Genomic DNA, 27,028 nt, shown 5'->3' on the forward strand with positions numbered 1-27,028 from the left:
ACATTTTGCTGAAATGGTGATGGGATATGGTTTCTGTTTTTTTTTTTTTTTCCCCAACTTGTAAAATTTAACTTTTTTTTTTCTTTTTTTTTTTTTTTTAGGTTGGTGGACTGGGGCCCTGCATTTTTTTTTTTTTTTCTTTTCAGCAGATGCATTTCAGCTGGAGGTTAAAAATGCAAGCCTAGCAGTCACTTTTTTTATTATTATTTTACTTAAGTTACCATGTTTGTGAAGCATTGTGTGTTGCCCAAAAAAGCGAAAATTAAAAAGTGAAATACTCAGTGCGAGTCAGCAAAACACAGAAGAAAGAGTGGACTTTTGCTGAGATCTTTCAGAAACTATTTGTCAGTGTAGCCGGGGACAGAGCTGTGACTTGCCCAGCCTCTCACACCGGGCAGAGAGAGAGAGACAGCAGCCGGCTGCCCAGTCAATAGTCACTCCCCACGTCGAGTGTACCCTGTGTTTTTTAAAAATAGACAAACACACAGCTTCACTTTAAATGCACAGTCAGTCTATTTCAGATGATCAGTGTGGACCCTCTTTCTCTTAAAAGGCTTAATTTTACTCAGTGTGTCATGTTAGAAAGCGGTAGCTTTAAGCGCTAATTTGATTAGTGTTTACACAGCTTATGGGCATGCCCTAGTCTTCCTCTGTTTTTTTTTTTTTTTTTTCTGGGGACGTTACAGCGCCACACACAGGCCTGGCATATGTACTACAATGTTAAATGAAGCTTCGAGGCACAGAATTTGCCTCAAACATTTTTTGTAATAGAATTATTTGAGTTACTTGACTAATGGCACTTTTCTACTACACAGAACCAGCACTATTCAACTCTACTTGACTCGGCTCTACTTGGTTTGGTTCCAGGCACGTCCTTTTCTGCTACAAATAGTACCTCTTCAACACGGGCGGGGTCAGCAGAGCAAACTGTAGTGACGTCATTTTTATACGCGACATAAACAATGGCGGACTCTTTGTGTTTATTGCTCTGTGAGTTTTTAAGAGAAAGCTGCTGGCGGTGAGACAAAACACGCTTGAAAAGTACAGAAGACTTTGGGAATTCATACAGCAATATGAAGACGAAGACAAGAAGATACAAGCTGCTAGAGACGAAGAGACAAAACATGACGGTAAGCTAATCATTAGCTTCCTAAGTAGCTTGTAAATAAGGAATAACTGCAGGCTGTCGCTATTAATTATTAAAATTGTGGCTGTCAAAATAAAGCATTAATTTAGATTGACAGCCTCTATCATTCCTTCGGTCTCACTTTACTACGTTTTGTTTTGACGTCAGTGACTTGGTCTGCGAACAAAGACAGGTTTCTGAGAGCAATAAACATGTTAATGTCAATACTTTTTTTTTTTACCAAAGTATCTTATTGTTAAATCTCAAATGTGGGAGTTTGTGCGTTTGCTGACGTTCATGCACAAAATGTTGATTCGGTCTTAATGACCGTTAATTAATGTCGTCACTGAACTCGAACAGGCTTAAAACCCATTAAAAACGTTTGATTTGTTTTTCATCCAGATTTTAATGTTCAGCGGACAAATTTAAATATGAAATCTAATACGATAATTATTAAAGGAGTCATATTGTGCAGAAAGAATCAGCCCCCAAGCTCCCACAATTCTGTTTTTATAGACATTCTTGCCTCTACTAGTGGTTTGCTCTCACTGCGGTATTGTATCACTTTCTGTTCCAGAGCACAGCAGTGTTTTGCTGTATCTGTTAGCTGTTTAATCTGTGCAGTTAGATTGATCTAGATAACTAGATAACGATTTGTTTCACAGTGTAATCTTCACGTGTCTTAACTAAAGCACTCCCTCTGCTGAATCACCTCTAAATTATTTACACATTATTCACTTTGTGTGTTTTTAGGAATCCGCTAGCTTAGCGCAGCTACTAGCTCTTAGCCGATTTAGCATGGTGGCTTCTCCCGTCTCTCCTGCACTTTTCTGCTCTGGGTGTGAAATGTTTAGTTATTCCTCGGCCTCCTTTAGCAGTAATGGTACTTGTAATAAGTGTAGCTTATTCGTAGCTTTGGAGGCCAGGCTGGGCGAATTGGAGACTCGGCTCCGCACCGTGGAAAATCCTACAGCTAGCCAGGCCCCTGTAGTTGGTGCGGACCAAGGTAGCTTAGCCGCCGTTAGTTCCCTTCCAGCAGATCCTGAGCAGCCGGGAAAGCAGGCTGGCTGGGTGACTGTGAGGAGGAAGCGTAGCCCTAAACAGAAGCCCCGTGTACACCGCCAACCCGTTCACATTTCTAACCTTTTCCCCACTTGGCGACACACCCGCCGAGGATCAAACTCTGGTTATTGGCGACTCTGTTTTGAGAAATGTGAAGTTAGCGACACCAGCAACCATAGTCAATTGTCTTCCGGGGGCCAGAGCAGGTGACATTGAAGGAAATTTGAAACTGCTGGCTAAGGCTAAGCGTAAATTTGGTAGGATTGTAATTCACGTCTGCAGTAATGACACCCGGTTACGCCAATCGGAGGTCACTAAAATTAACATTGAATCGGTGTGTAACTTTGCAAAAACAATGTTGGACTCTGTAGTTTTCTCTGGGCCCCTCCCCAATCGGACCGGGAGTGACATGTTTAGCCGCATGTTCTCCTTGAATTGCTGGCTGTCTGAGTGGTGTCCAGAAAATGAGGTGGGCTTCATAGATAATTGGCAAAGCTTCTGGGGAAAACCTGGTCTTGTTAGGAGAGACGGCATCCATCCCACTTTGGATGGAGCAGCTCTCATTTCTAGAAATCTGGCCAATTTTCTTAAATCCTCCAAACCGTGACTAACCAGGGTTGGGATCAGGAAGCAGAGTTGTAGTCTTACACACCTCTCTGCAGCTTCTCTCCCCCTGCCATCCCCTCATTACCCCATCCCCGTAGAGACAGTGCCTGCTCCCAGACCACCAATAACCAGTAAAAATCTATTTAAGCATAAAAATTCAAAAACAAAAAATAATATAGCACCTTCAACTGCACCACAGACTAAAACAGTTAAATGTGGTTTATTAAACATTAGGTCTCTCTCTTCTAAGTCCCTGTTAGTAAATGATATAATAATTGATCAACATATTGATTTATTCTGCCTTACAGAAACCTGGTTACAGCAGGATGAATATGTTAGTTTAAATGAGTCAACACCCCCGAGTCACACTAACTGCCAGAATGCTCGTAGCACTGGCCGAGGCGGAGGGATTATCAGCAATCTTCCATTCCAGCTTATTAATTAATCAAAAACCCAGACAGAGCTTTAATTCATTTGAAAGCTTGACTCTTAGTCTTGTCCATCCAAATTGGAATGTCCCAAAAACCAGTTTTATTTGTTATTATCTATCGTCCACCTGGTCGTTACTGTGAGTGTCTCTGTGAATTTTCAGACCTTTTGTCTGACTTAGTGCTTAGCTCAGATAAGATAATTATAGTGGGCGATTTTAACATCCACACAGATGCTGAGAATGACAGCCTCAACACTGCATTTAATCTATTATTAGACTCAATTGGCTTTGCTTAAAATGTAAATGAGTCCACCCACCACTTTAATCATATCTTAGATCTTGTTCTGACTTATGGTATGGAAATTGAAGCCTTAACAGTATTCCCTGAAAACTCCCTTCTGTCTGATCATTTCTTAATAACATTTACATTTACTCTGATGGACTACCCAGCAGTGGGGAATAAGTTTCATTACACTAGAAGTCTTTCAGAAAGCGCTGTAACTAGGTTTAAGGATATGATTCCTTCTTTATGTTCTCTAATGCCATATACCAACACAGGGCAGAGTAGCTACCTAAACTGTGTAAGTGAGATAGAGTATCTCGTCAATAGTTTTACATCCTCATTGAAGACAACTTTGGATGCTGTAGCTCCTCTGAAAAAGAGAGCTTTAAATCAGAAGTTCCTGACTCCGTGGTATAACTCACAAACTCGCAGCTTAAAGCAGATAACCCATAAGTTGGAGAGGAAATGGCGTCTCACTAATTAGAAGATCTTCACTTAGCCTGGAAAAAGAGTCTGTTGCTCTATAAAAAAGCCCTCCGTAAAGCTAGGACATCTTACTACTCATCACTAATTGAAGAAAATAAGAACAACCCCAGGTTTCTTTTTCAGCACTGTAGCCAGGCTGACAGAGTCAGAGCTCTATTGAGCCGAGTATTCCTTTAACTTTAACTAGTAATGACTTCATGACTTTCTTTGCTAATAAAATTTTAACTATTAGAGAAAAAAATTACTCATAACCATCCCAAAGACGTATCGTTATCTTTGGCTGCTTTCAGTGATGCCGGTATTTGGTTAGACTCTTTCTCTCCGATTGTTCTGAGTTATTTTCATTAGTTACTTCCTCCAAACCATCAACATGTCTATTAGACCCCATTCCGACCAGGCTGCTCAAGGAAGCCCTACCATTAATTAATGCTTCGATCTTAAATATGATCAGTCTATCTTTATTAGCTGGCTATGTACCACAGGCTTTTAAGGTGGCAGTAATTAAACCATTACTTAAAAGCCATCACTTGACCCAGCTATCTTAGCTAATTATAGGCCAATCTCCAACCTTCCTTTTCTCTCAAAAATTCTTGAAAGGGTAGAAAACAGCTAACTGATCATCTGCAGAGGAATGGTCTATTTGAAGAGTTTCAGTCAGGTTTTAGAATTCAACATAGTACAGAAACAGCATTAGTGAAGGTTACACATGATCTGCTTATGGCCTCAGACAGTGGACTCATCTCTGTGCTTGTTCTGTTAGACCTCAGTGCTGCTTTTGATACTGTTGACCATAAAATTTTATTACAGAGATTAGAGCATGCCATAGGTATTAAAGGCACTGCGCTGCGGTGGTTTGAATCATATTTATCTAATAGATTACAATTTGTTCATGTAAATGGGAAATCTTCTTCACAGACTAAGGTTAATTATGGAGTTCCACAAGGTTCTGTGCTAGGACCAATTTTATTCACTTTATACATGTTTCCCTTAGGCAGTATTATTAGACGGCATTGCTTAAATTTTCATTGTTACGCAGATGATACCCAGCTTTATCTATCCATGAAGCCAGAGGACACACACCAATTAGCTAAACTGCAGGATTGTCTTACAGACATAAAGACATGGATGACCTCTAATTTCCTGCTTTTAAACTCAGATAAAACTGAAGTTATTGTATTTGGCCCCACAAATCTTAGAAACATGGTGTCCTAACCAGATCCTTACTCTGGATGGCATTACCCTGACCTCTAGTAATACTGTGAGAAATCTTGGAGTCATTTTTGATCAGGATATGTCATTCAGTGCGCTTATTAAACAAATATGTAGGACTTGTTTGTTGCATTTGCGCAATATCTCTAAAATTAGAAAGGTCTTGTCTCAGTGATGCTGAAAAACTAATTCATGCATTTATTTACTCTAGGCTGGACTATTATAATTCATTATTATCAGGTTGTCCTAAAAGTTCCCTGAAAAGCCTTCAGTTAATTCAAAATATTGCAGCTAGAGTGCTACCGGGACTAGGAGAGCGCATATCCTCACCCATATTGGCCTCTCTTCATTGGCTTCCTGTTAATTCTAGAATAGAATTTAAAATTCTTCTTCTTACTTACAAGGTTTTGAATAATCAGGTCCCATCTTAAATTAGGGACCTCATAGTACCATATCACCCCAATAGAGCGCTTCGCTCTCAGACTGCAGGCTTACTTGTAGTTCTTAGGGTTTGTAAGAGTAGAATGGGAGGCAGAGCCTTCAGCTTCAGGCTGCTCTCCTGTGGAACCAGCTCCCAATTCAGATCAGGGAGACGACACCCTCTCTACTTTTAAGATTAGGCTTAAAACTTTCCTTTTTGCAAAAGCTTATAGTTAGGGCTGGATCAGGTGACCCTGAACCATCCCTTAGTTATGCTGCTATAGACTTAGACTGCTGGGGGGTTCCCATGATGCACATAATGAGTGTTTCTTTCTCTTTTTGCTCTGTATGCACCACTCTGCATTTAATCATTAGTGATTGATCTCTGCTCCCTCCACAGCATGTCTTTTTTCCTGGTTCTCTCCCTCAGCCCCAACCAGTCCCAGCAGAAGACTGCGCCTCCTGAGCCTGGTTCTGCTGGAGGTTTCTTCCTGTTAAAAGGGAGTTTTTCCTTCCACTTTGCCAAGTGCTTGCTCACAGGGGGTCGTTTTGACTGTTGGGGTTTTTCCGTAATTATTGTATGGCCTTGCCTTACAATATAAGGCGCCTTGGGGCAACTGTTTGTTGTGATTTGGCGCTATATAAATAAATTGATTTGATGTAATATCGCTTTTGATTTTCATTGTACACTACATACGTGAAATTTGTCTGCATTTAACACCCTCCAAATTACAAAGTTAGACAGTTCTCCCAATTTAAGATAATTTACAGCTTGTTTAATACCTCCTTGATACGTAACAGAAATAACCCAGATCCTTTTTTTTTACCTGATTATTAAATGCCCCAAACACACACAGATGAGTTTTTTTTAATATACCTGCTATTAAATGATTCATTTAGATGAACTAATCACAAACCCTGTAATCAATTACATTATTTTTTAATAACCTGACAGCACTAATTAAAATATGTATGTTGTGTGTGTTTCAGATGGTTTTCTCAGTCACCACTGCAAAGGTTCATGCCATGGAATGAGACACTTTTCATCATCATCATGTTAGACACCAGTTATGTTTCACTGAATTTTTAATAAATTTTTGTACTTTTTGCTAAAATGTCTCCACTTTTATGTAACATCAGTTTGATTTGTAAAAGTTACCAAGGTTTACTGATTTAAAGGCTAACAGTTTGAAAAGCTGTTTAAGCATAATCCAGTAGTAAAATAAGTTTTACATTTAACGGGGTCATAAATGTAAATTGAAGTAAACAGACAGTAAAACTGGTTGTTCAGAATTCCTTGATGTAATGGTGCCTTCACTAAAGTGACTAAACCTTTTTGTTTATGTTAAATACTATTTGGTAAAATCTTCAGTTAGACATGGTTATTCCAGCATCTTTGTAAAGATTCAGCCAGGTGTAGTGGGCAGTGTCTTCTTTAGCGGCAAACCCAAATTAAAAAATTCTTAGAAATGAACCTTCATTGCACCAAACATCAATGACAAAATGTTTTTTACTAGAGCCCGGCCGATTTACGGTCGGCCTATATAAGCCCTTTTCAAAGTACTCACTATCGGCCAAAATGTTGCCGATAGACTGCCGGTAATTTCTCATAACATAACAGTTACTGAAATATGTTTGTCGGCAATGTAAAAAGTCCTTGAACGTTTGTCCAGTAGATGGAGCTCGACTTCATTCAACTGAGAGCTACTTACACCCCCTGCTTAAATGTGTTCATCACCGGGCCCCGTAGTTCGCTGTCACACTGCACTGATCGACTGACAAAAGCATACAAAGTAAGTGGCAATATTAAGTAGTACCTGAAACTAAAGGGGGGTTTATGAAAAAGTTAACTTATGTTTACATAATGAAAAATATCCTGGCCAGTCCTATCATGTTTGATTTGCACCCAAAGGGACCAAGAATGAAGGGCGAATGTTCAAGATTTGTTTAATAACTTTTGTAGAGTTGAGTTTTTTTTTTTTTTTGTAATGTTATTTATCTTTCCTTAGAGATTAATGCAACTTTGCTCAGATGTTTTTTGTACTTGACAGTTCTTGTTACTGTTCTTGAAAATTGCACAAACATACTACAGTGTCTTGTGAAAAGAATCTTATTTTACTGTTATATGATAGTTTCTCCACACGTTATATCAGGGTCCATGTTTTCTTGTTAAAATGTTTCTACAGCACTAAAAACCAACCTCTGCTTGCACTAAGATTGTTTGAAAGTTTTTTGTTCTTGAAAGTTGCAGAAAAGAAAAATAAAGGAGTGTTTTGAAAATAATGTTTCCTTAGTGTTTGTGTTTCTTTTCTCTCACAATTACTTGTCTGCAACTGAAAAAGTTTTCTACCTATAATATACCTATATCTAAGTTGCAGCAGCAACAGGTATATATGTATTCACAACTCTTTTTAAGGATATTATTTGCTAAGGTTTAATTCTTGATTGCATTTTGAACTTAAATTCTTCTCTGTTATAAAGTTAATCAATATGAGGACAAAGCTTCAGCTTTTAGCTCACCTTTTTGTTAAGGGTCCAATAAAAGAACATTTATTCATTTAAAAAAAAATATCGGCTGATTTATCGGCTATCGCCAAATCACCGATTTATCAGTTATCGGCATCGGCCTCAAAAAAATCCATATCGATCGGGCTCTATTTTTTACTGTGACTCAACTTGAATATACCAAATTATGATACAGTCACATGAGTCCAAACTGTTTACTGCAACAAAAAAGAGCAAATACAAAACAACAAAAACAAAAATGCAACACCTATACAAAGTTTCATGTGTCTGTAGTCTGGGGTGGGAGTGCAGGTCACACGCCCCGGTCACGCATCGCGTGCACAAGGTCGTCCAGCACGCCAAGATATGACTGATTAAATGCAGTTTCCACCACTGTTGCTTCCTCAAGGATCAGTCGGTTGTGTCCATCACACAAAGCCCAGTTCAGCTTCAGCCTCAACATCACTCAAGATGGACAGATTCTCTTGCTGGAACAGGCTCCTTTTTCTCTTGCATGGACAATATTGATGGTAGAAATGTGAAATGATTAACAAAAGCAAGTTAAAAAAAAAAAAAAAAAAAGCACGCATACAGAGTGACCCCCGCCCACAAATAAAAACAGAAGAACTGGAATAAAATCCTACAAAAAAACAAAAACCTTCAGTCTCTGTATGATCATTCCCCAGAGTTTCAGTTATCTTGGTCACTTTGCACAAAAATTATGTTTTCAAAATGATCCTCCAACAAATCAGACCATTTGGAGCATAATTTTGAAAGAACATGACTTTTATGCAAAGCAACCAAGATAACTGAAACTTTGGGAAAGTCCAGCAAAATTTGCTGGACCTTTGTGAGATTTATTACAATATTTATGGGTTCTGGGTTTTTTGTTATTGTTTTTTTGGTGGGGGGGTCACCCTGTATATACAGTATATCGGATTTAGGAAAGTTACGTGATGTGAGACGTTATTCTTACCAGTGATAACACGTTGCTGTGTGGTGCTGGACGTTGATACAGATATTAAAGCTGGTGGTCGAACCCTCCTCGCATATGGAACTGGATTCTTCAACAAAAACACAAAATGGCAACACGTAAAAAAACAAAAAAAAAATCACAGTAATGGCACTAAATTAGTCAGATGTACACGTTTGTTGTCTTGCTGACTTGAGGTGTTTTTCTGTCAGAAGTTAATACTTTAAAGCGGAGCACGGAGTTAACTAGCTCGCTAGTTAGCAATCAGCTAGCTCACTGTGTCTGCATACGAGACAACGATGTTACTTTAACACAAGTTTAGATTCAAATCTCCCTTGTTAATGTGTGCTTCCCACCAATGGGATAAGTAACTTAAAGGGTGCTTTCAAGCAGACTACAGACAGTCACATAAACACTTACCATCCGTCGCTTCCAACAAAGCCATGGCCGAGTCGCGGTCATCCTGCCTCCGGGTGCTCGCCTGTCGGTGTCCGTAAACAGCATTCCTGTGGTCGAACCGTTTCCGGCCTTTACGGTCTGACCTACAGCGGCCGTTGTGGTCCTGTAATCACTTTTAAACTTTTCAGCTGTTCTCTGCGTGCTGGTAATGTCTGGTGAGCCGGGTGCGGCCAAAGACTGGGAGATTTCTCATTTCGGATCACTTCATACCCCTCTCTAAATTCTCTCCTCCACCACCAAACACGAAACGTCCGCAGCTCATCCACGGACCACGGTAGTGGTTTTGTGCAAGTAAAAAAAAACTCGCAGAGAAACGTAAGAAAAGGACGGTTGCTGTAATGCCGCTGTGACTATTTAAAAATGGCGGGTTTTGATTCTCGTCTCAGTCTGCGCGCTCATGACTCTTCTCTGACCAATCAAGTGGCCGGCAAGCCTGTTGACGTCACATTTTAGTATCGGCTCGGCTCACTTGGAACCGCTCCTGATCAGTACTAAAAAAAGCACCCGATACCAAGTACTAACCCTAGTGGAAAAGCAAAAAAAAACGAGTAGAGTCGACCTGAGTAGTGCCAAGTAGTGCTACTTTTGTGAAGTAGAAAAGCGCCATAACCGTTTCAGCCTAGCTTCTTGCTGTTCGTAGTTAGCGACACATCGATACAGCTTATAGACTCGGGCTGCAGCGATCGATTATTTTAGTAATCGAGTATTCTGTCGACTATTCGGGTGTATTTTGCGTTTTTAACAACATCAACATTCCAGGGCTCTCCCTAAGAAATGGCACAATGTCCGCTGCACCATCACACAGATTGTCAAATTTAGTGTATCCTTTTCTGTTTTACATGGGCAATTATTATTGTTTCACATCTTTACAAGTTTTGATCTTTCGCAGTGTCAGGAGCTCAGCCAAAGTCAGCTTGGCACTCCCCTGACACCGGACTGTAAGCGCAGGCGGTTGGCGTAATCCTCATTCAGTCAGGCTGCACGTGAACGTAAGCACAGCCTGTGAATAACTGGGTTCTGGAGTGCAGCTTTACTACAAAAGCCACACTAATGAATCCGCTCTGCACCCATGTCGATGAAAACTCAAAGTGCACGTAGAGGGCCGAGTCTATTCACCCGACGGTCGGGGATGCAAAGCCGTGTCAAAATGTCTGTACACCCGATTGTTGGCTGAATAAGGCACAAATAGTCGCATGGTGGGGCCAAAGTCTTGACATTTTGCTGAAACGGTGATAAGATGTGGCTTTCTAATTTTTATTTATTTATTTTTTAAAAGTTGATGGACTGGGTCCCTGCGTGAATTTTTTGTTGTTGTTTATCTCTTTGTCTGTGGTTCAGCAGATGCATTTCAGCTGGAGGTTGAACATGCAAGCCTCGCAGTCAGTTTTTTTCCACAGACATAGTTTCTTTCCACTATCGGAAAATCCCGCAGGTTGGCTCAGGAAATTCCGATCCGTGAATTACGTCTGTATCGGGTTCCCGATAGTGACGTAATTCAATCAATCAATCAATCAATTTTATTTATATAGCGCCAAATCACAACAAACAGTTGCCCCAAGGCGCTTTATATTGTAAGGCAAGGCCATACAATAATTACAACCTGATAATAATGAATTACAATAGTCCAGCCTAGAGGAAATAAATGCATGAATTAGTTTTTCAGCATCACTCTGAGACAAGACCTTTCTAATTTTAGAGATATTGCGTAAATACAAAAAAGCAGTCTTACATATCTGTGGTGGCCAAGTGGTTAATGCGCTTGGTTTCAGTTCAGAAGGTTCCGGGTTCAAATCCCACCCCTGCCACATTTCTCCATGTAATGTGGAGTTGCGTCAGGAAGGGCACCCGGCGTAAAACCTGTGCCAATTCAACATGCAGATCCACCTTGGATTTGCTGTGGCGACCCCGAGTGCAAAAACAAGGGAGCAGCCGAAGGGACTTACTTACATATTTGTTTAATATGCGCTTTGAATGACATATCCTGATCAAAAATGACTCCAAGATTTCTCACAGTATTACTAGAGGTCAGGGTAATGCCATCCAGAGTAAGGATGTGGTTAGACACCATGTTTCTAAGATTTGTGGGGCCAAGTACAATACCTTCAGTTTTATCTGAGTTTAAAAGCAGGAAATTAGAGGTCATCCATGTCCTTATGTCTGTAAGACAATCCTGCAGTTTAGCTAATTGGTGTGTGTCCTCTGGCTTCATGGATAGATAAAGCTGGGTATCATCTGCGTAACAATCAAAATTTAAGCAATGCCGTCTAATAATACTGCCTAAGGGAAGCATGTATAAAGTGAATAAAATTGGTCCTAGCACAGAACCTTGTGTAACTCCATAATTAACCTTAGTCTGTGAAGAAGATTCCCCATTTACATGAACAAATTGTAATCTATTAGATAAATATGATTCAAACCACCGCAGCGGAGTGCCTTTAATACCTATGGCATGCTCTAATCTCTGTAATAAAATTTTATGGTCAACAGTATCAAAAGCAGCACTGAGGTCTAACAGAACAAGCACAGAGATGAGTCCACTGTCTGAAGCCATAAGAAGATCATTTGTAACCTTCACTAATGCTGTTTCTGTACTATGATGAATTCTAAAACCTGACTGAAACTCTTCAAATAGACCATTCCTCTGCAGTTGATCAGTTAGCTGTTTTACAACTACCCTTTCAAGAATTTTTGAGAGAAAAGGAAGGTTGGAGATTGGCCTATAATTAGCTAAGATAGCTGGGTCAAGTCAATCAATCAATCAATTTTTTTTATATAGCGCCAAAATCACACAACAGTTGCCCAAGGCGCTTTATATTGTAAGGCAAGGCCATACAAGATATGTAAACCCCAACGGTCCAAAACGACCCCCTGTGAGCAAGCACTTGGCTACAGTGGGAAGGAAAAACCTCCTTTTAACAGGATAGAAAACTCCAGCAGAACCAGGCTCAGGGAGGGGCAGTCTGTCTTGCTGGGACGGGTTGGGCTGAGGGAGAGAACCAGGAAAAAGATATGCTGTGGAGGGGAGCAGAGATCGATCACTAGTGATTAAATGCAGAGTGGGTGCATACGAGCAAAAAGAGAAAGAAACAGTGCATCATGGGAACCCCCAGCAGTCTAACGTCTATAGCAGCATAAATAAGGGATGGTTCAGGGTCACCTGATCCAGCCCTAACTATAAGCTTTAGCAAAAAGGAAAGTTTGAAGCCTAATCTTAAAAGTAGAGAGGGGTGTCTGTCTCCCTGATCTGAATGGGAGCTGGTTCCACAGGAGAGGAGCCTGAAAGCTGAAGGCTCTGCCTCCCATTCTACTCTTACAAACCCTAGGAACTAAAGTAAGCCTGCAGTCTGAGAGCGAAGCGCTCTATTGGGTGATATGGTACTACGAGGTCCCTAAGATAAGATGGGACCTGATATTCAAAAACCTTATAAGTAAGAAGAAGAATTTTAAAATTCTATTCTAGAATTAACCGGAAGCCAATGAAGAGAGGCCAATATGGGTGAGATATGCTCTCTCCTTCTAGTCCCCGTTAGCACTCTAGCTGCAGCATTTTGAATTAACTGAAGGCTTTTCAGGGAACTTTTAGGACAACCTGATAATAATGAATTACAATAGTCCAACCTAGAGGAAATAAATGCATGAATTAGTTTTTCACCATCACTCGAGACAAGACCTTTCTAATTTTAGGAGATATTGCGTAAATGCAAAAACGCAGTCCTACATATTTGTTTAATATCGCTTTGATGACATATCCTGATCAAAAAATGACTCCAAGATTTCTCACAGTATTACTAGAGGTCAGGGTATGCCATCCAGAGTAAGGATGTGGTTAGACACCATGTTTCTAAGATTTGTGGGGGCCAAGTACAATAACTTCAGTTTTATCTGAGTTTAAAAGCAGGAAATTAGAGGTCATCCATGGTCTTTATGTCTGTAAGACAATCCTGCAGTTTAGCCAATTGGTGTGTGTCCTCTGGCTTCATGGATAGATAAAGCTGGGTATCATCTGCGTACAATGAAATTTAAGCAATACCGTCTAATAATACTGCCTAAGGGAAGCATGTATAAAGTGAATAAAATTGGTCCTAGCACAGAACCTTGTGGAACTCCATAATTAACTTTAGTCGTGAAGAAGATTCCCCATTTACAGAACAAAATTGAATCTATTAGACAAATATGATTCAAACCACCGCAGCGCAGTGCCTTTAATAACCTGTGGCATGCTCAGAATCTCTGTAATAAAATTTATGGTCAACAGTATCAAAGCAGCACTGAGGTCTAACAGAACAAGCACAGAGATGAGTCCACTGTCTGAGGCCATAAGAAGATCATTTGTAACCTTCACTAATGCAGTCTCTGTACTATGATGAATTCTAAAACCTGACTGAAACTCTTCAAATAGACCATTCCTCTGCAGATGATCAGTTAGCTGTTTTACAACTACCCTTTCAAGAATTTGTGAGAGAAAAGGAAGGTTGGAGATTGGCCTATAATTAGCTAAGATAGCTGGGTCAAGTGATGGCTTTTTAAGTAATGGTTTAATTACTGCCACCTTAAAAGCCTGTGGTACATAGCCAACTAACAAAGATAGATTGATCATATTTAAGATCGAAGCATTAAATAATGGTAGGGCTTCCTTGAGCAGCCTGGTAGGAATGGGGTCTAATAGACATGTTGATGGTTTGGATGAAGTAACTAATGAAAATAACTCAGACAGAACAATCGGAGAGAAAGAGTCTAACCAAATACCGGCATCACTGAAAGCAGCCAAAGATAACGATACGTCTTTGGGATGGTTATGAGTAATTTTTTCTCTAATAGTTAAAATTTTGTTAGCAAAGAAAGTCATGAAGTCATTACTAGTTAAAGTTAAAGGAATACTCGGCTCAATAGAGCTCTGACTCTTTGTCAGCCTGGCTACAGTGCTGAAAAGAAACCTGGGGTTCTTATTTTCTTCAATTAGTGATGAGTAGTAAGATGTCCTAGCTTTACGGAGGGCTTTTTTATAGAGCAACAGACACTTTTTCCAGGCTAAGTGAAGATCTTCTAAATTAGTGAGACGCCATTTCTTCTCCAACTTACGGGTTATCTGCTTTAAGCTGCAAGTTTGTGAGTTATACCACGGAGTCAGGCACTTCTGATTTAAAGCTCTCTTTTTCAGAGGAGCTACAGCATCCAAAGTTGTCTTCAATGAGGATGTAAAACTATTGACGAGATACTCTATCTCACTTACAGAGTTTAGGTAGCTACTCTGCACTGTGTTGGTATATGGCATTAGAGAACATAAAGTAAATGTAAATGTTATTAAGAAATGATCAGACAGAAGGGAGTTTTCAGGGAATACTGTTAAGTCTTCAATTTCCATACCATAAGTCAGAACAAGATCTAAGATATGATTAAAGTGGTGGGTGGACTCATTTACATTTTGAGCAAAGCCAATTGAGTCTAATAATAGATTAAATGCAGTGTTGAGGCTGTCATTCTCAGCATCTGTGTGGATGTTAAAATCGCCCACTATAATTATCTGAGCTAAGCACTAAGTCAGACAAAAGGTCTGAAAATTCACAGAGAAACTCACAGTAACGACCAGGACGACGATAGATAACAACAAATAAAACTGTTTTTTGGGACTTCCAATTTGGATGGACAAGACTAAGAGTCAAGCTTTCAAATGAATTAAAGCTCTGTCTGGGTTTTTGATTAATTAATAAGCTGGAATGGAAGATTGCTGCTAATCCTCCGCCTCGGCCCGTGCTACAAGCGTTCTGGCAGTTAGTGTGACTCGGGGGTGTTGACTCATTTAAACTAACATATTCATCCTGCTGTAACCAGGTTTCTGTAAGGCAGAATAAATTAATATGTTGATCAGTTATTATATCATTTACTAACAGGGACTTAGAAGAGAGAGACCTAATGTTTAATAGACCACATTTAACTGTTTTAGTCTGTGGTGCAGTTGAAGGTGCTATATTATTTTTTCTTTTTGAATTTTTATGCTTAAATAGATTTTTGCTGGTTATTGGTGGTCTGGGAGCAGGCACCATCTCTACGGGGATGGGGTAATGAGGGGATGGCAGGGGGAGAGAAGCTGCAGAGAGGTGTGTAAGACTACAACTCTGCTTCCTGGTCCCAACCTTGGATAGTCACGATTTGGAGGATTTAAGAAAATTGGCCAGATTTCTAGAAATGAGAGCTGCTCCATCCAAAGTGGGATGGATGCCGTCTCTCCTAACAAGACCAGGTTTTCCCCAGAAGCTTTGCCAATCATCTATGAAGCCCACCTCATTTTTAGACACCACTCAGACAGCCAGCAATTCAAGGAGAACATGCGGCTAAACATGTCACTCCCCGTCCGATTGGGGAGGCGCCCAGAGAAAACTACAGAGTCCGACATTGTTTTTGCAAAGTTACACACCGATTCAATGTTAATTTTAGTGACCTCCGATTGGCGTAACCGGGTGTCATTACTGCCGACATGAATTACAATCTTACCAAATTTACGCTTAGCCTTAGCCAGCAGTTTCAAATTTCCTTCAATGTCGCCTGCTCTGGCCCCCGGAAGACAATTGACTATGGTTGCTGGTGTCGCTAACTTCACATTTCTCAAAACAGAGTCGCCAATAACCAGAGTGGTAATTCACGGATCAGCCCCAACCCTACTCTGAAGGCATCTGGGGGAATGACATTGTAAGTCTATTTAGTTTTATTTATCCATCCATCCAGAAGTTTTATATTTTTAAATTAGAATTCTTGAAAGCCTATCTTAGAATGTTATACAAAAACATTTGTGGAAGTCCATCCACTACATTTCTAGTTTAACCCCGCCTAGCAGACTGCATAGCAACCACTCATCTCATGTCACTGTTAAAAGCCCCATCTGATTGAAAATAAATGGCAGATGGTCGCTTTGCCTCAGTGTCTTGAAGCTAACGTGACAAAGGGGGTGATGGGGGCTGCAGCCAATGCTCGGCAACATTATCTCTAATCACCTGCTCCCGTGGCTGCTGTAAATTCCTATGTTACCCTCCCTGCAGAACTCTATGTTTGCAGACAAGATGCCGGTGCCTTCCTCAGTAGGGTGGGAGGCCGTCTGGCATCCGTAAGCCACAGTGGCCCCAGAACGAAGGCCATTTTATCAATATAGAAAGCTTTGCTGTCTACAAAATTGCGCCAGCCACCTAAAGCTACCCTCTCTTCTCTGTGGCATTTATGGCAGCCGGATCCTTATTGTAGCATGGCTGTCCTTTCCTGCATCAGTCCATTATAGCAGTACTAAGTCCAGTATCTTTTAAGTATTTAAAAAGCCACACTTCCCCCTCCCACTTTAATTAATCTTTATTTGACCAGGTTAGTCCCATTGAGATCAAGATCTCTTTTACAAGGGAGACCTGGACAATTATAAAGTTTCCAATTCACCTAACCTGCTAATCCTGTATAGGGTGTCCCCAAAAAATATACAGCATTTAAAACACTCGGTTTGACCCTTAAATGCTACAAACTTAATCACTTATGTTTCTTTTTTACTTGCAGAGACCCTGAAGTTTATGTTGATGCCAACCAAGACTCAGGAAAATGCCAAGATTAACCATACTACAGCGAACAAAAATTATTGAGTTTTGGGACCAGACCAGAGTGTCAAACAGGTGCAGCGGCTTTATGCTTGACTGACGAAATGCAGGGCCTATATTGACATTGGTATGAAAAACTTCAACCCTTCAGCTTTCTATCCAGCCATAAATTTATTTCCTAGACATATGCTTTGACCATTTTCTTTGCTGATAAATTGTTGCATATTTTTTTTGGGACACCCAATATATAAGATACTTCCAACAGAAGCTTCTTTTAGGCCTATTCAGACCTAATATGGCAATATGTTTTAATTTTTTTTGGTCAACTTATTTGTCATCTTTAAAATGAATCCAGAATATGCCAGTGCCACTTAATGGACTCTCTTTAAGAAGCAGCTACCAGTTAAATTATACCACCAAAGTCTGCCAGTAAAAATGTTTATTTTAAGAGGAGTTGAATTGGTTATTCATTAAAATGACTTATCCTTTTCTCTGTCAGGTATAACTGTTAAATTAAGCTTAAGTAAATTAATGAAATAAAAATTTTTTTTAATCCGAATACTCGATTAATCACCAGAATAATCGATAGAATACTAGATTACTAAAATAATTGATAGCTGCAGCCCAAGTACAAAATAAACTGTGTAACCTGAGAATTTTTCAGAAATGGCACATTATAAGCACTGACCATGATTCATTGCTGCACTTAATCTGATTGAATAAAGATGATCATTTAATAAAAAGTATCATTATTTTCTACCAAAAACATTAACTGAATAAAAAGCTACAAATTAACCATAACAAGAGTATGCTAAACACTGAGATCAACAAATTGAGTCTTGCCATAGGTAGACTGGTACAAGCACAGACCACTCTGTGTCTCAGCCAGATTGAGAGTATTTTTTTTTTGAAGGCTTGCAGTCGAGCTTCCTCCTCCCCTCCCTTCTCCACCTTCTCTCTCTCTGCTGCTCTTGTTGTATGCTCACCTCCCACTTCTGTCTTTCTCTCCTCATCTGTTTATTGGCTCTGGAGTTTTGGAGAAAAATGTCTTTGTATTCAGTTGTTTGTCCTGTACATTACATTTTTTTCTCTTTTAAAGCAGTGCCATGTTTACCGTGCTTTAGTTAACGTGTGTTCAGTTAAACACCCACGATTTAAATTTAAAAGGGCTCGCGTCGTGTCAAAGACAGGTGGACTCGCGTTTATGAGTAACATCACCAAGTGCTGTTGGGAGTGCTGCAGGTACAGCAAAATGATTTTTGATTTCCATATTAATGGATTATTGTCATTATTATCTCCTGCATTTATTCTTCATTGGTGTTATAAAAAAATTCTGGCCTGGTGGGGGTGCTCATGAGACTGGCAGCCGCCCATCAGGCTTATTATACTATATGGCAAACACTGGTCTGAGTGTCTCAGTTACAGTTGGTAGTGTGCTTGCGCAGGGTGTTGGTAAGGGTTGATCTTACTTGTCTTATGAAGCACCTTGGGGTGGTTAATGTTGTGATTTGACACTATGTAAATAAATTGAATTGCATTACAACATTTGAGCATACACCAAGTGGTGACAAAAGCAGTCATTGCGTCATGAAAAGTACAAACTAGCAAGCCCTTTAAAAAAAAATACAGTTGCGCTGTAAAAATCCAGTGATTCACCTCAATTAAAAGCAGTTGGCCCGCAGTGGCAGAAGAGTTAGTGAAATAATTGACCAATGCAAATTACACTAGAATAAAAAATAAAAAAAATCTTGGTTTTCCTCTGATCGGTTACTTTTCCTTATTATTCTCCGCTTGTCTACTTGTCAGATCACTCTTTTGAGATTAATGATGTAGAGCTTAAAATAACCATGAATTTTTTGCTGAAGGCAACATGTTCAGCTTTGGACACACCTTTCCTATGGTTCCCTTGTCCTTGAGCAAATACTGGTTACATTAGTCAGAATTCTCATTGTAACAAGAAGTAGTATTTGCTATGTTTGTGGTAGGGCATGCTGGATTATTTATTTATTCATTCATTCATTCATTCATTTTTTTATGGGCAGTTGGCTAATAGAAAATCTGTAAGATTTGAGAATGCATTTCAATTAATTAATCCAATCCCTCCCTCGTCCCACACGCGCACACATTTTTTTTCAGTTGACACAAAATCAACAACAATGTTGTGAGATGATTGTTTGCCTATCATTATTATTATTATTATTATTGCTTATCAAAATGAAGGTTTTGGAGGGTTTTTGTTCTCTCACATTGTAAAATGATTATCTTCTGATTTTGGAAAAATTCAACTTTGGTTTTGTTTAATTGTGATGAACCGTTTTCATTATTTTTCTGACAGCTTATAGACTTTAATCAATTAATTAAAAGAACTTGAAATTGATAATTGACAAAACAATAACAGCAACATTAATTTTTCCTACACCACAGTTCACATGCCAGGACTGAAGATCAGAGTAAAGGCTGAATTTGGTCTCACGCGGTCCTCTTTTGTTTTTTAATTTAAAAATGTAGGATTAAAAATCTGAGTATCCTTATGAGATAAACTGCTTGTAAAATTCTCAAGTTTATTGCAAAAGTGTAGAAATGGCTGCCTTTCAGAGTCAGAAGGATGCTGTTTGTGAGCATCAATAGTTTGAGAGACTGATTGAGAGACTCTTTAAACACTTCACGGCTTTGTTAATATTTATCATCATTGGTTCCTCATTAAAGGGATTTCCTTATATAATACTGTTGATTAAATTACATTATGTTCCTAATAATACTTTCTGCATGCGAATATTTTGGTTAAAGCTGTCAAGTCTGTGTGTAGAAAGTGGTTTATATTTTAAGTTTCATTGTACAAGCTGGGGTGAGGGGGTATTTACGGGGGTCTCGAAGGAAGAGTCTTATAACATCATTGGCTCAAATTTTCCAGAGTTTATATTTAACAGGTAACATTTTCCACCAATATTTGATTCCCTTTCCATTTCTTTAGAATGTCATCAGAGGATAAGTCTGTGGAACCCTCTGACCAGGGACCCTCACCGCCCTCCAGCAGTGTAGGGTCCACATCCACAGGAAGTCCTGCCCACGCAGACAAGCGCCCCCGTGGCAGGCCTCGCAAGGATGCTGCTACAGTCTTACCCCAGGCGCCACCCTCATCCACATCCAAGAGCAGAAAGAAGTAGGTTTTTTTTCCCAATTTCGTATTTCATTTATAAAGTACAGAATACATACAATTGTATGTAAAAGTCTGGGTACCCCTGATGATTTCCATGGCTTTCCTTTATAAATCATTGGTTGTTTGGATCAGCAATTTCAGTTAAATATATCATATAGCAGACAAACACAGTGATATTTGAGAAGTGAAATGAAGTTTATAGGATTTACAGAAAGTGTGCAATAATTCTTTAAACAAAATTAGGCAGGTGCATAAATTTGAACACCCTTGGAATGCTGTGTTCATTTTCTACCATGCATACCACCCCTTGTTATGTCGAGATAACTCAATTTTAGTTTCATCAGTCCACAGCACCTTATTCCAAAATGAAGCTGGCTTGTCCAAATGTGCTTTTGCATACCTCAAGTGACTCTGTTTGTGGCGCGTATGCAGAAAAGGCTTCCTCTGCATTCTTTGTGCAAAGTGCGCTGTATAGTTGAACAATGCACAGAGACACTATGTGCAGCAAAATCATGTTGTAGGTCTTTGGAGCAGGTCTGTGGATTGACTATGACTCTTCTCACCATCCTTCACTTCAGCTTATGAGAGCTTTCTTGGCCTGACACTTCAGGCCTTAACTAGTACTGTGCCTGCAGTCTTCCATTTCCTCACTATGTTCCCCACAGTGGAAACTGACAGCTGAAATCTCTGAAATAGCTTTTTGTATCTTCCCCTAAACCATGACGTTGAACAATCTTTATTTTCAGGTCATTTGAGAGTTGTTTAGAGGCTGCCATATTGTCACTCATTAGAAGAGATGCAAAGGGAGAAACATTTGCAAATGGCCAACTTAAATACCCTTTCTTATGATTGGATTCACCTGTGTAAGGAGGTCAGTGACAAGGCTGCCCAAATTTATGCACCTGCCTAATTTTGTTTAAATAATTATTGCACACTTTCTTGTAAATACTAGAAACTTCATTTCATTTTTCAAATATCAGTGTGTTTATCTGCTTTATGATATATTTAACTGAAACTTCTGATCCAGACAACCAATGACTTATAAAAGAAAATCATGAAAATTATCAGGGCTGCCCAAACTTTTGCATACAATTGTAACTTGCATCGTTCTTTGGTGCACCTGTAGGCCATTCACATGGCTGAAAAGGTCTTACGATTCATTGTTAGATGTTTTTATTTTCTAATTATGTTTTTCCTAGATACTGTGCATTGTCATTTTGATTATTTGTTCCCATTGGAAATTTGTATTGTGTAAATGTATTACCTGACAAAGGACAGTATTTGTTTCTAACTGGCTTGCAGGTGGGCCTAATATGAGTTTATGATGATTATCATGCTCTGAGACTCATCACTGCAGTTGTGGTCAGGCGTTTACACACACTCATCAGGGGCAAAAATGTCATGCCAGTATCAGACTTTCATTTATTTATTTTTCTGGTTCAGAATGATTGTAGACTCTATATCTTTAATGAGGGGAAAAAAACACCCAAGAGTTTGATAGATAGATAGATAGATGATAGATAGATAGATGATAGATAGATAGATAGATAGATAGATAGATACTTTATTGATCCCAGAGGGAAATTCAAGGCATCCAGCAGCTTACACATTAGACAAGACACACACATTGCACCAGACACACAAAATAGGGTTAAGTAAATAAAATAAAATGGACTAATCAATAAAAGCTACTAACTAAAAATAAAATAAATTTGTGTGCAAGTGCAGCATCCAGTCTCAGAGAATATGACGGAGGAGTAAATGTAGTAGTGCATTAGTGAGGAGGTAGCACAGATGTAAACAGTACACAATGTGAACAGTGTAGGTTGTGCAAAGAAGTAAGCAGTGTAAACAGTGTTGGTAGTGCAAAAGAAAGCAATAAAAGGTCAAACAGATGTGTCACAGGATTATTTCTTACTGAGATGGGAAGAGTTGAACAGTCTGATGGCCTGAGGGACAAAAGACTTCCTGAATCTGTCCGTGTGGCAGGACTGGGACAGCAGTCTGCCGCTGAATGAGCTCCTCTGCCTGATGATGGCGCTGTGCAGAGGGTGCTCAACATTGTTCATGATGGCCAGCAGTTTACAGAGGGTCCTTCTCTCTGCCACTGATGTTAGTGTCTCCAGCTCTGTTCCCAGCACTAAACCAGCTTTCCTCACCAGCCTGTCCAGTCGCCCGGCATCCCTCCTCTTCATGCTGCTCCCCCAGCAGACCACCACAGAGAAGAGGACACTGGCTACCACAGACTGGTAGAACATTCGCAGGAGTTTATGGCAGATCCTGAAGGACCCTAACCTCCTCAGGAAGTACAGTCTGCTCTGTCCCTTCCTGTAGAGGGTGTCAGTATTGACTGACCAATCCAACCTATCGTCCATAAGTGTCCCCAGATATTTGTAAGTCTGGACCACCTCCACATCGACCCCCTCAATGGAGACTGGCTGCAGAGTGGGCCCGGACCTTCTGAAGTCCACTACCATCTCCTTTGTTTTGGCAGTGTTCAGCTGCAGGTGTTTTGATTTGCACCACTCCACAAAGTCCTGTATCAGGTCCCTGTACTCTCTTTCCTGTCCCTCTCGCACACATCCCACAATAGCAGTGTCGTCTGAAAACTTCTGCATGTGGCACGACTCCAAGTTGTAATTGAAGTCTGATGTGTACAGAGTGAACAGAACTGGAGAGAGCACAGTTCCTTGTGGTGCTCCAGTGCTGCTGATCACTGTGTCCGAGGTCCAGTTACTGAGTCTGACATATTGTGGTCTTCCAGTTAGATAATCAGTGATCCAGGTGACCAGATGAGTGTCCACCTCCATCTCCATGAGCTTGTCTCTCAGTAGCAGGGGCTGGATGGTGTTGAAGGCACTGGAGAAGTCAAAAAACATGACCCTCATAGCGCTGTTACCCCTGTCCAGATGAGAGTGGGCCCTGTGAAGGAGGTAGAGGATGGCGTCCTCCACTCCCACCTTCTCCCTGTATGCAAAGTGCAGTGGGTCCTCAGCATGTCTGACCTGAGGTCTGAGGACGCTCAGCAGCAGTCGCTCCATGGTCTTTATCACGTGGGATGTCAAAGCGACTGGCCTGTAGTCATTCAGCTCCTTCGGGTGTGCCTTCTTAGGAACTGGAATGACACAGATGTCTTCCATGTGACTGGGGCCTTTCTGAGACGCAGGCTCAGGTTGAAAACATGCTGGAGGGGCTCCCCCAGTTGGTTGGCGCAGGCCTTAAGCAGTCTGGGACACACTTTATCCGGGCCTGCTGCCTTCCTGGGGTGGAGTCTCCTTAGCTCTCTCCTGACCTGGTCTGCCGTGAAGGAGGGAGGACGGTGAGAGTGGGTGCTTGTTCCGGCTGACTGTGACGATGATGATGATGATGATGATGATGGTGGTGAGGATGGTGAGGGTGAGGACGAGGGCTGATCCACTGTGGGTTTTGGTGCTGACAGTGATGATGATGATGGTGAGGGTGAGTGCTGATCTGCTGGGGGTTTTGATGGTGATGAAGTGATAACTGCTGCGGGAGGGGTTGATGGGGGGTTTGCAGAGGTAGAACAGTCAAACCTGTTAAAAAAAGTCATTAAACTGGTTTGCTCTGTCCACACCCCATCTACTGGGCTGCGGCTGCTGCTTTTGCAGCCTGTGATGGTTTTCATTGCATCCCAGACCTCCTTCATGTTGTTGTCTTGCAGCTTTCTCTACACCTTCTTCCTGTAGGACTCCTTGGCCTCTTTAATGCGAACCTTTAGTTCCCGCTGTACACGCCTAAGCTCCGTCCCATCTCCGTCTTTGAACGCCCTCTTCTTTTGGTTTAGAAGATTCTTGACATCGCTGGTGATCCAGGGCTTGTTGTTTTTAAAAGCAACGTACAGTTTTTATGGGAACAGCAACGTCCCTACAGAAGTTCAGGTAGCCCGTGATGCAGTGTGTCACTCCATCAATGTCCTCACCATGTGTGTCCTGCAGCACGCTCCAGTCCGTAGTCTCGAAGCAGTCCCTGAGAGCTTCTTCTGCCTCAGGAGACCAGACTCAATGAACGTGTAGTAATGGGCTGCCTCAGTACCAGTGGTTTGTACTGAGGCTGTAGAAAAACCAGATTGTGATCTGATTTTCCCAGTGGTGGTAGTGAAGTAGATGTGTATGCTTCCCTCACGTTGGCATACATCAGATCAATAGACCTGTTCTTTCTGGTGGGACAGTCCACAAACTGATGAAAAGCAGGGAGAGTGGAGTTCAGTGTGACATGATTAAAATCACCAGAGATCGCGAAGAAGGCCTCAGGGTGTTGTGTCTGCAGCGCTGCGATGGTGGAGTGGATGACGTCACACGCCGCCTGTGCGTCAGCCCGTGGAGGAATGTAAACACACGTAAAGATGGCGTGTGTGAACTCCCTCGGCATGTAATACGGTCGGAGACTCACCGCCATCAGTTCAATGTCCCGACAACAGACAATCTCCTTTATGTTTTGGGGGCACAAGTTTTAATTTATTACTGAGCACAGTGTTAAAAGCACACCTAACACTTGGTTGAACGTCTCTTAGTAAGTTTTACCTTATGGAAAGCATCAGAAAGTTTCTGGCAGAATTCTGTTTGGATATTTGACCACTCTTAGGAGAATTGGCTGAGTAAAATTAAAATGGCTGGTTTCCTGCCTCTGTTTTGACCTGCCCTACGCACAAACCAGATCTTTTCAATAGGTTGAGGTCAGGTCTTTGAGAAGTCTGTTCTGAGTCTACTTTATGCATCACACAACCAGCTTTGATATGGGTTAGAAGTTCTTGTCCTGTTGAAACACCTAATTATGTCTACGTTTCAACCATCTCTGTCAGTGTTTGCCAGTCCTGGTCCTCAGAACCCAAGGTATCACACATTTTCCATTTGTCCCTGAACTAATCAGAGCAGATCAGCTGAGAGAGATGTGTTCAGCTAATCAACAACTGACTGAGCTTATGTGCTCAGATTGGTTTAGGAACAAATGGAAATTGTGCAGTACTCTGGGTCCCAAGGACTAGGATTGGGGAAACACTGATCTAGCTGATGGTTTGAGAGTTTGCTGAAGAATTCAGAGGTTGTATTCCTTTTTTTCACTATTCTATCCACTTTGTGCAGTGCACTAGTTCACTGGCAGTCTTTGCGTGTGATGGTGATGCTAGTGTCACCATGCTTAATAGTTTGTATGCTGTTCTTAGAGTTGCAATCCACACTTTTACTCCTCCAATCATATCTCTGGCCAGATCTAACTGTCCATTAAACTTTCTTCCAGAAATAGACTCTCCAAGTGATCCCCTGAGTTTGAAGGCATCTATTTTGGAATGGCAGATTCTTTTCTTTTCTTGGAGAGTGGCCATTCTGTTCTTGGCAATGTTAAAATCACTTGATTGTAGACAGTAGTGACAATGGTGTTCCAGCAGCTTCTGTTTCCATGGCATGTCTTGGCAAACTTGCAGGTATAAGCTTAGGTCAGTCCAGCCCCCCCCCCCCCCCTTTTTTTTTTTTTTTTACTTTTCACAATTTTACAAAGGCTGTTTTTTTTTTTTTTTTTTAATTCACTATTAAGGTTTGTATTGCAATTTAATACAACAACTGAGTATTTCAAAAATACTATATAAGACATTGGACATATTGTTTTCATTCAGGAACACAGGCAAAAGTTCATTGTTTTCTTTGTGCATAAAGTTCTTTTTAAAATGGAAAGCAAAGTAGTAATAGTAGGTTTTTGTTTTGTTTTAGTTTAGTTGTTTTTTTTTGGGCTGATCCAAAAGTGATCTGATCTGTGGCTTAAAAACAAAAGCATATTAGCACTGTGGGTTTTGCTATCTGTTACATCTCTCCGAACATAATACTTTGTGTTGTTGGAATGGGCTGTCCTGGTTGTCATTGTGATGTTTTTTTTTTTAAATGTAGGGATTTGGAAAAATTCCACAGCAGCTTGACTTCAGGTAGCACTGGAGATTTAATATGGGGCTCTGTACCAAGAGTCAAGCTTGTTTTTGATTTCCACAGCAGGGTTCTCACCAGGATTTTTTCACAGCGTAGGGGAGAACTTAGCACTGCATTGCTGTGCGGCGAGCACTGCAGGCACAAGTATTGTAGGGTGGTCTAGGGGCATCACATATGAGTGTAACATATTGTATGGAGGAAGCAAATAGCCTAAATGATAGTATCATGAAAAAAGATTGGCTTTAATCAAAGTGTGGTTAATGGGATACATACCATTGGTATTTCCAGATCGGTCAGAAGTCATTTCCACCCAGGGAAAATCATTCTTCCATGTTGGATCAAAGCCTGACTTGGCATTTTCTGCTTCTTCTGCTCTCCAACTTCTTTAATCTTCTGTTCACAAGAGGTAGGGGTATCATCTTCAAGGGTGACACAGTGCTGGAAAAAAATGTATTGACTGTCTTGTTTTCTCTCTGAAGGATAGCTTGAAAAACGAAGCAATATTACCTTGTTTGTTATTTGTGCTCATCGGTGCTGACATAGTCAAACAAAAATATCACTTTTAACGTTGCATAGAAGCAGAGGTAATCGGCACGGACACTACAAGCATGCATAAGCTAAATTTAGGTAAATATTTTCTACATGTGACAGTTTCAAAAACTTTGCGATTGTCCTGTTCAGTTGTCACTCTTGAATTCTCATGAAAATTCAGTAAGGTACGAGGTCTGTGAGAAAAGTATCCAACCTTTTTATTTTTTTCAAAAACCATATGGATTTGAATCACGTGTGATTGCATCAGCCAAGCTTGAACCTTCGT

General features: G+C 40.5%; 1 protein-coding gene across 1 annotated transcript in view; it reads left to right on the plus strand.

Moving 5' to 3' along the window:
- Positions 1-27,028, plus strand: part of kmt2cb (lysine (K)-specific methyltransferase 2Cb) — a 252,332-nt gene that overhangs the window by 18,213 nt on the left and 207,091 nt on the right. Inside the window, 1 exon segment of the mRNA XM_034182661.1 lies at positions 20,096-20,284. Within this exon segment, the coding sequence (XP_034038552.1) occupies positions 20,097-20,284 (188 nt within the window). The 5' untranslated portion in view covers position 20,096.

This window comes from Thalassophryne amazonica, chromosome 12 (assembly GCF_902500255.1).
Source record: "Thalassophryne amazonica chromosome 12, fThaAma1.1, whole genome shotgun sequence".
NCBI lineage: Eukaryota > Metazoa > Chordata > Actinopteri > Batrachoidiformes > Batrachoididae > Thalassophryne > Thalassophryne amazonica.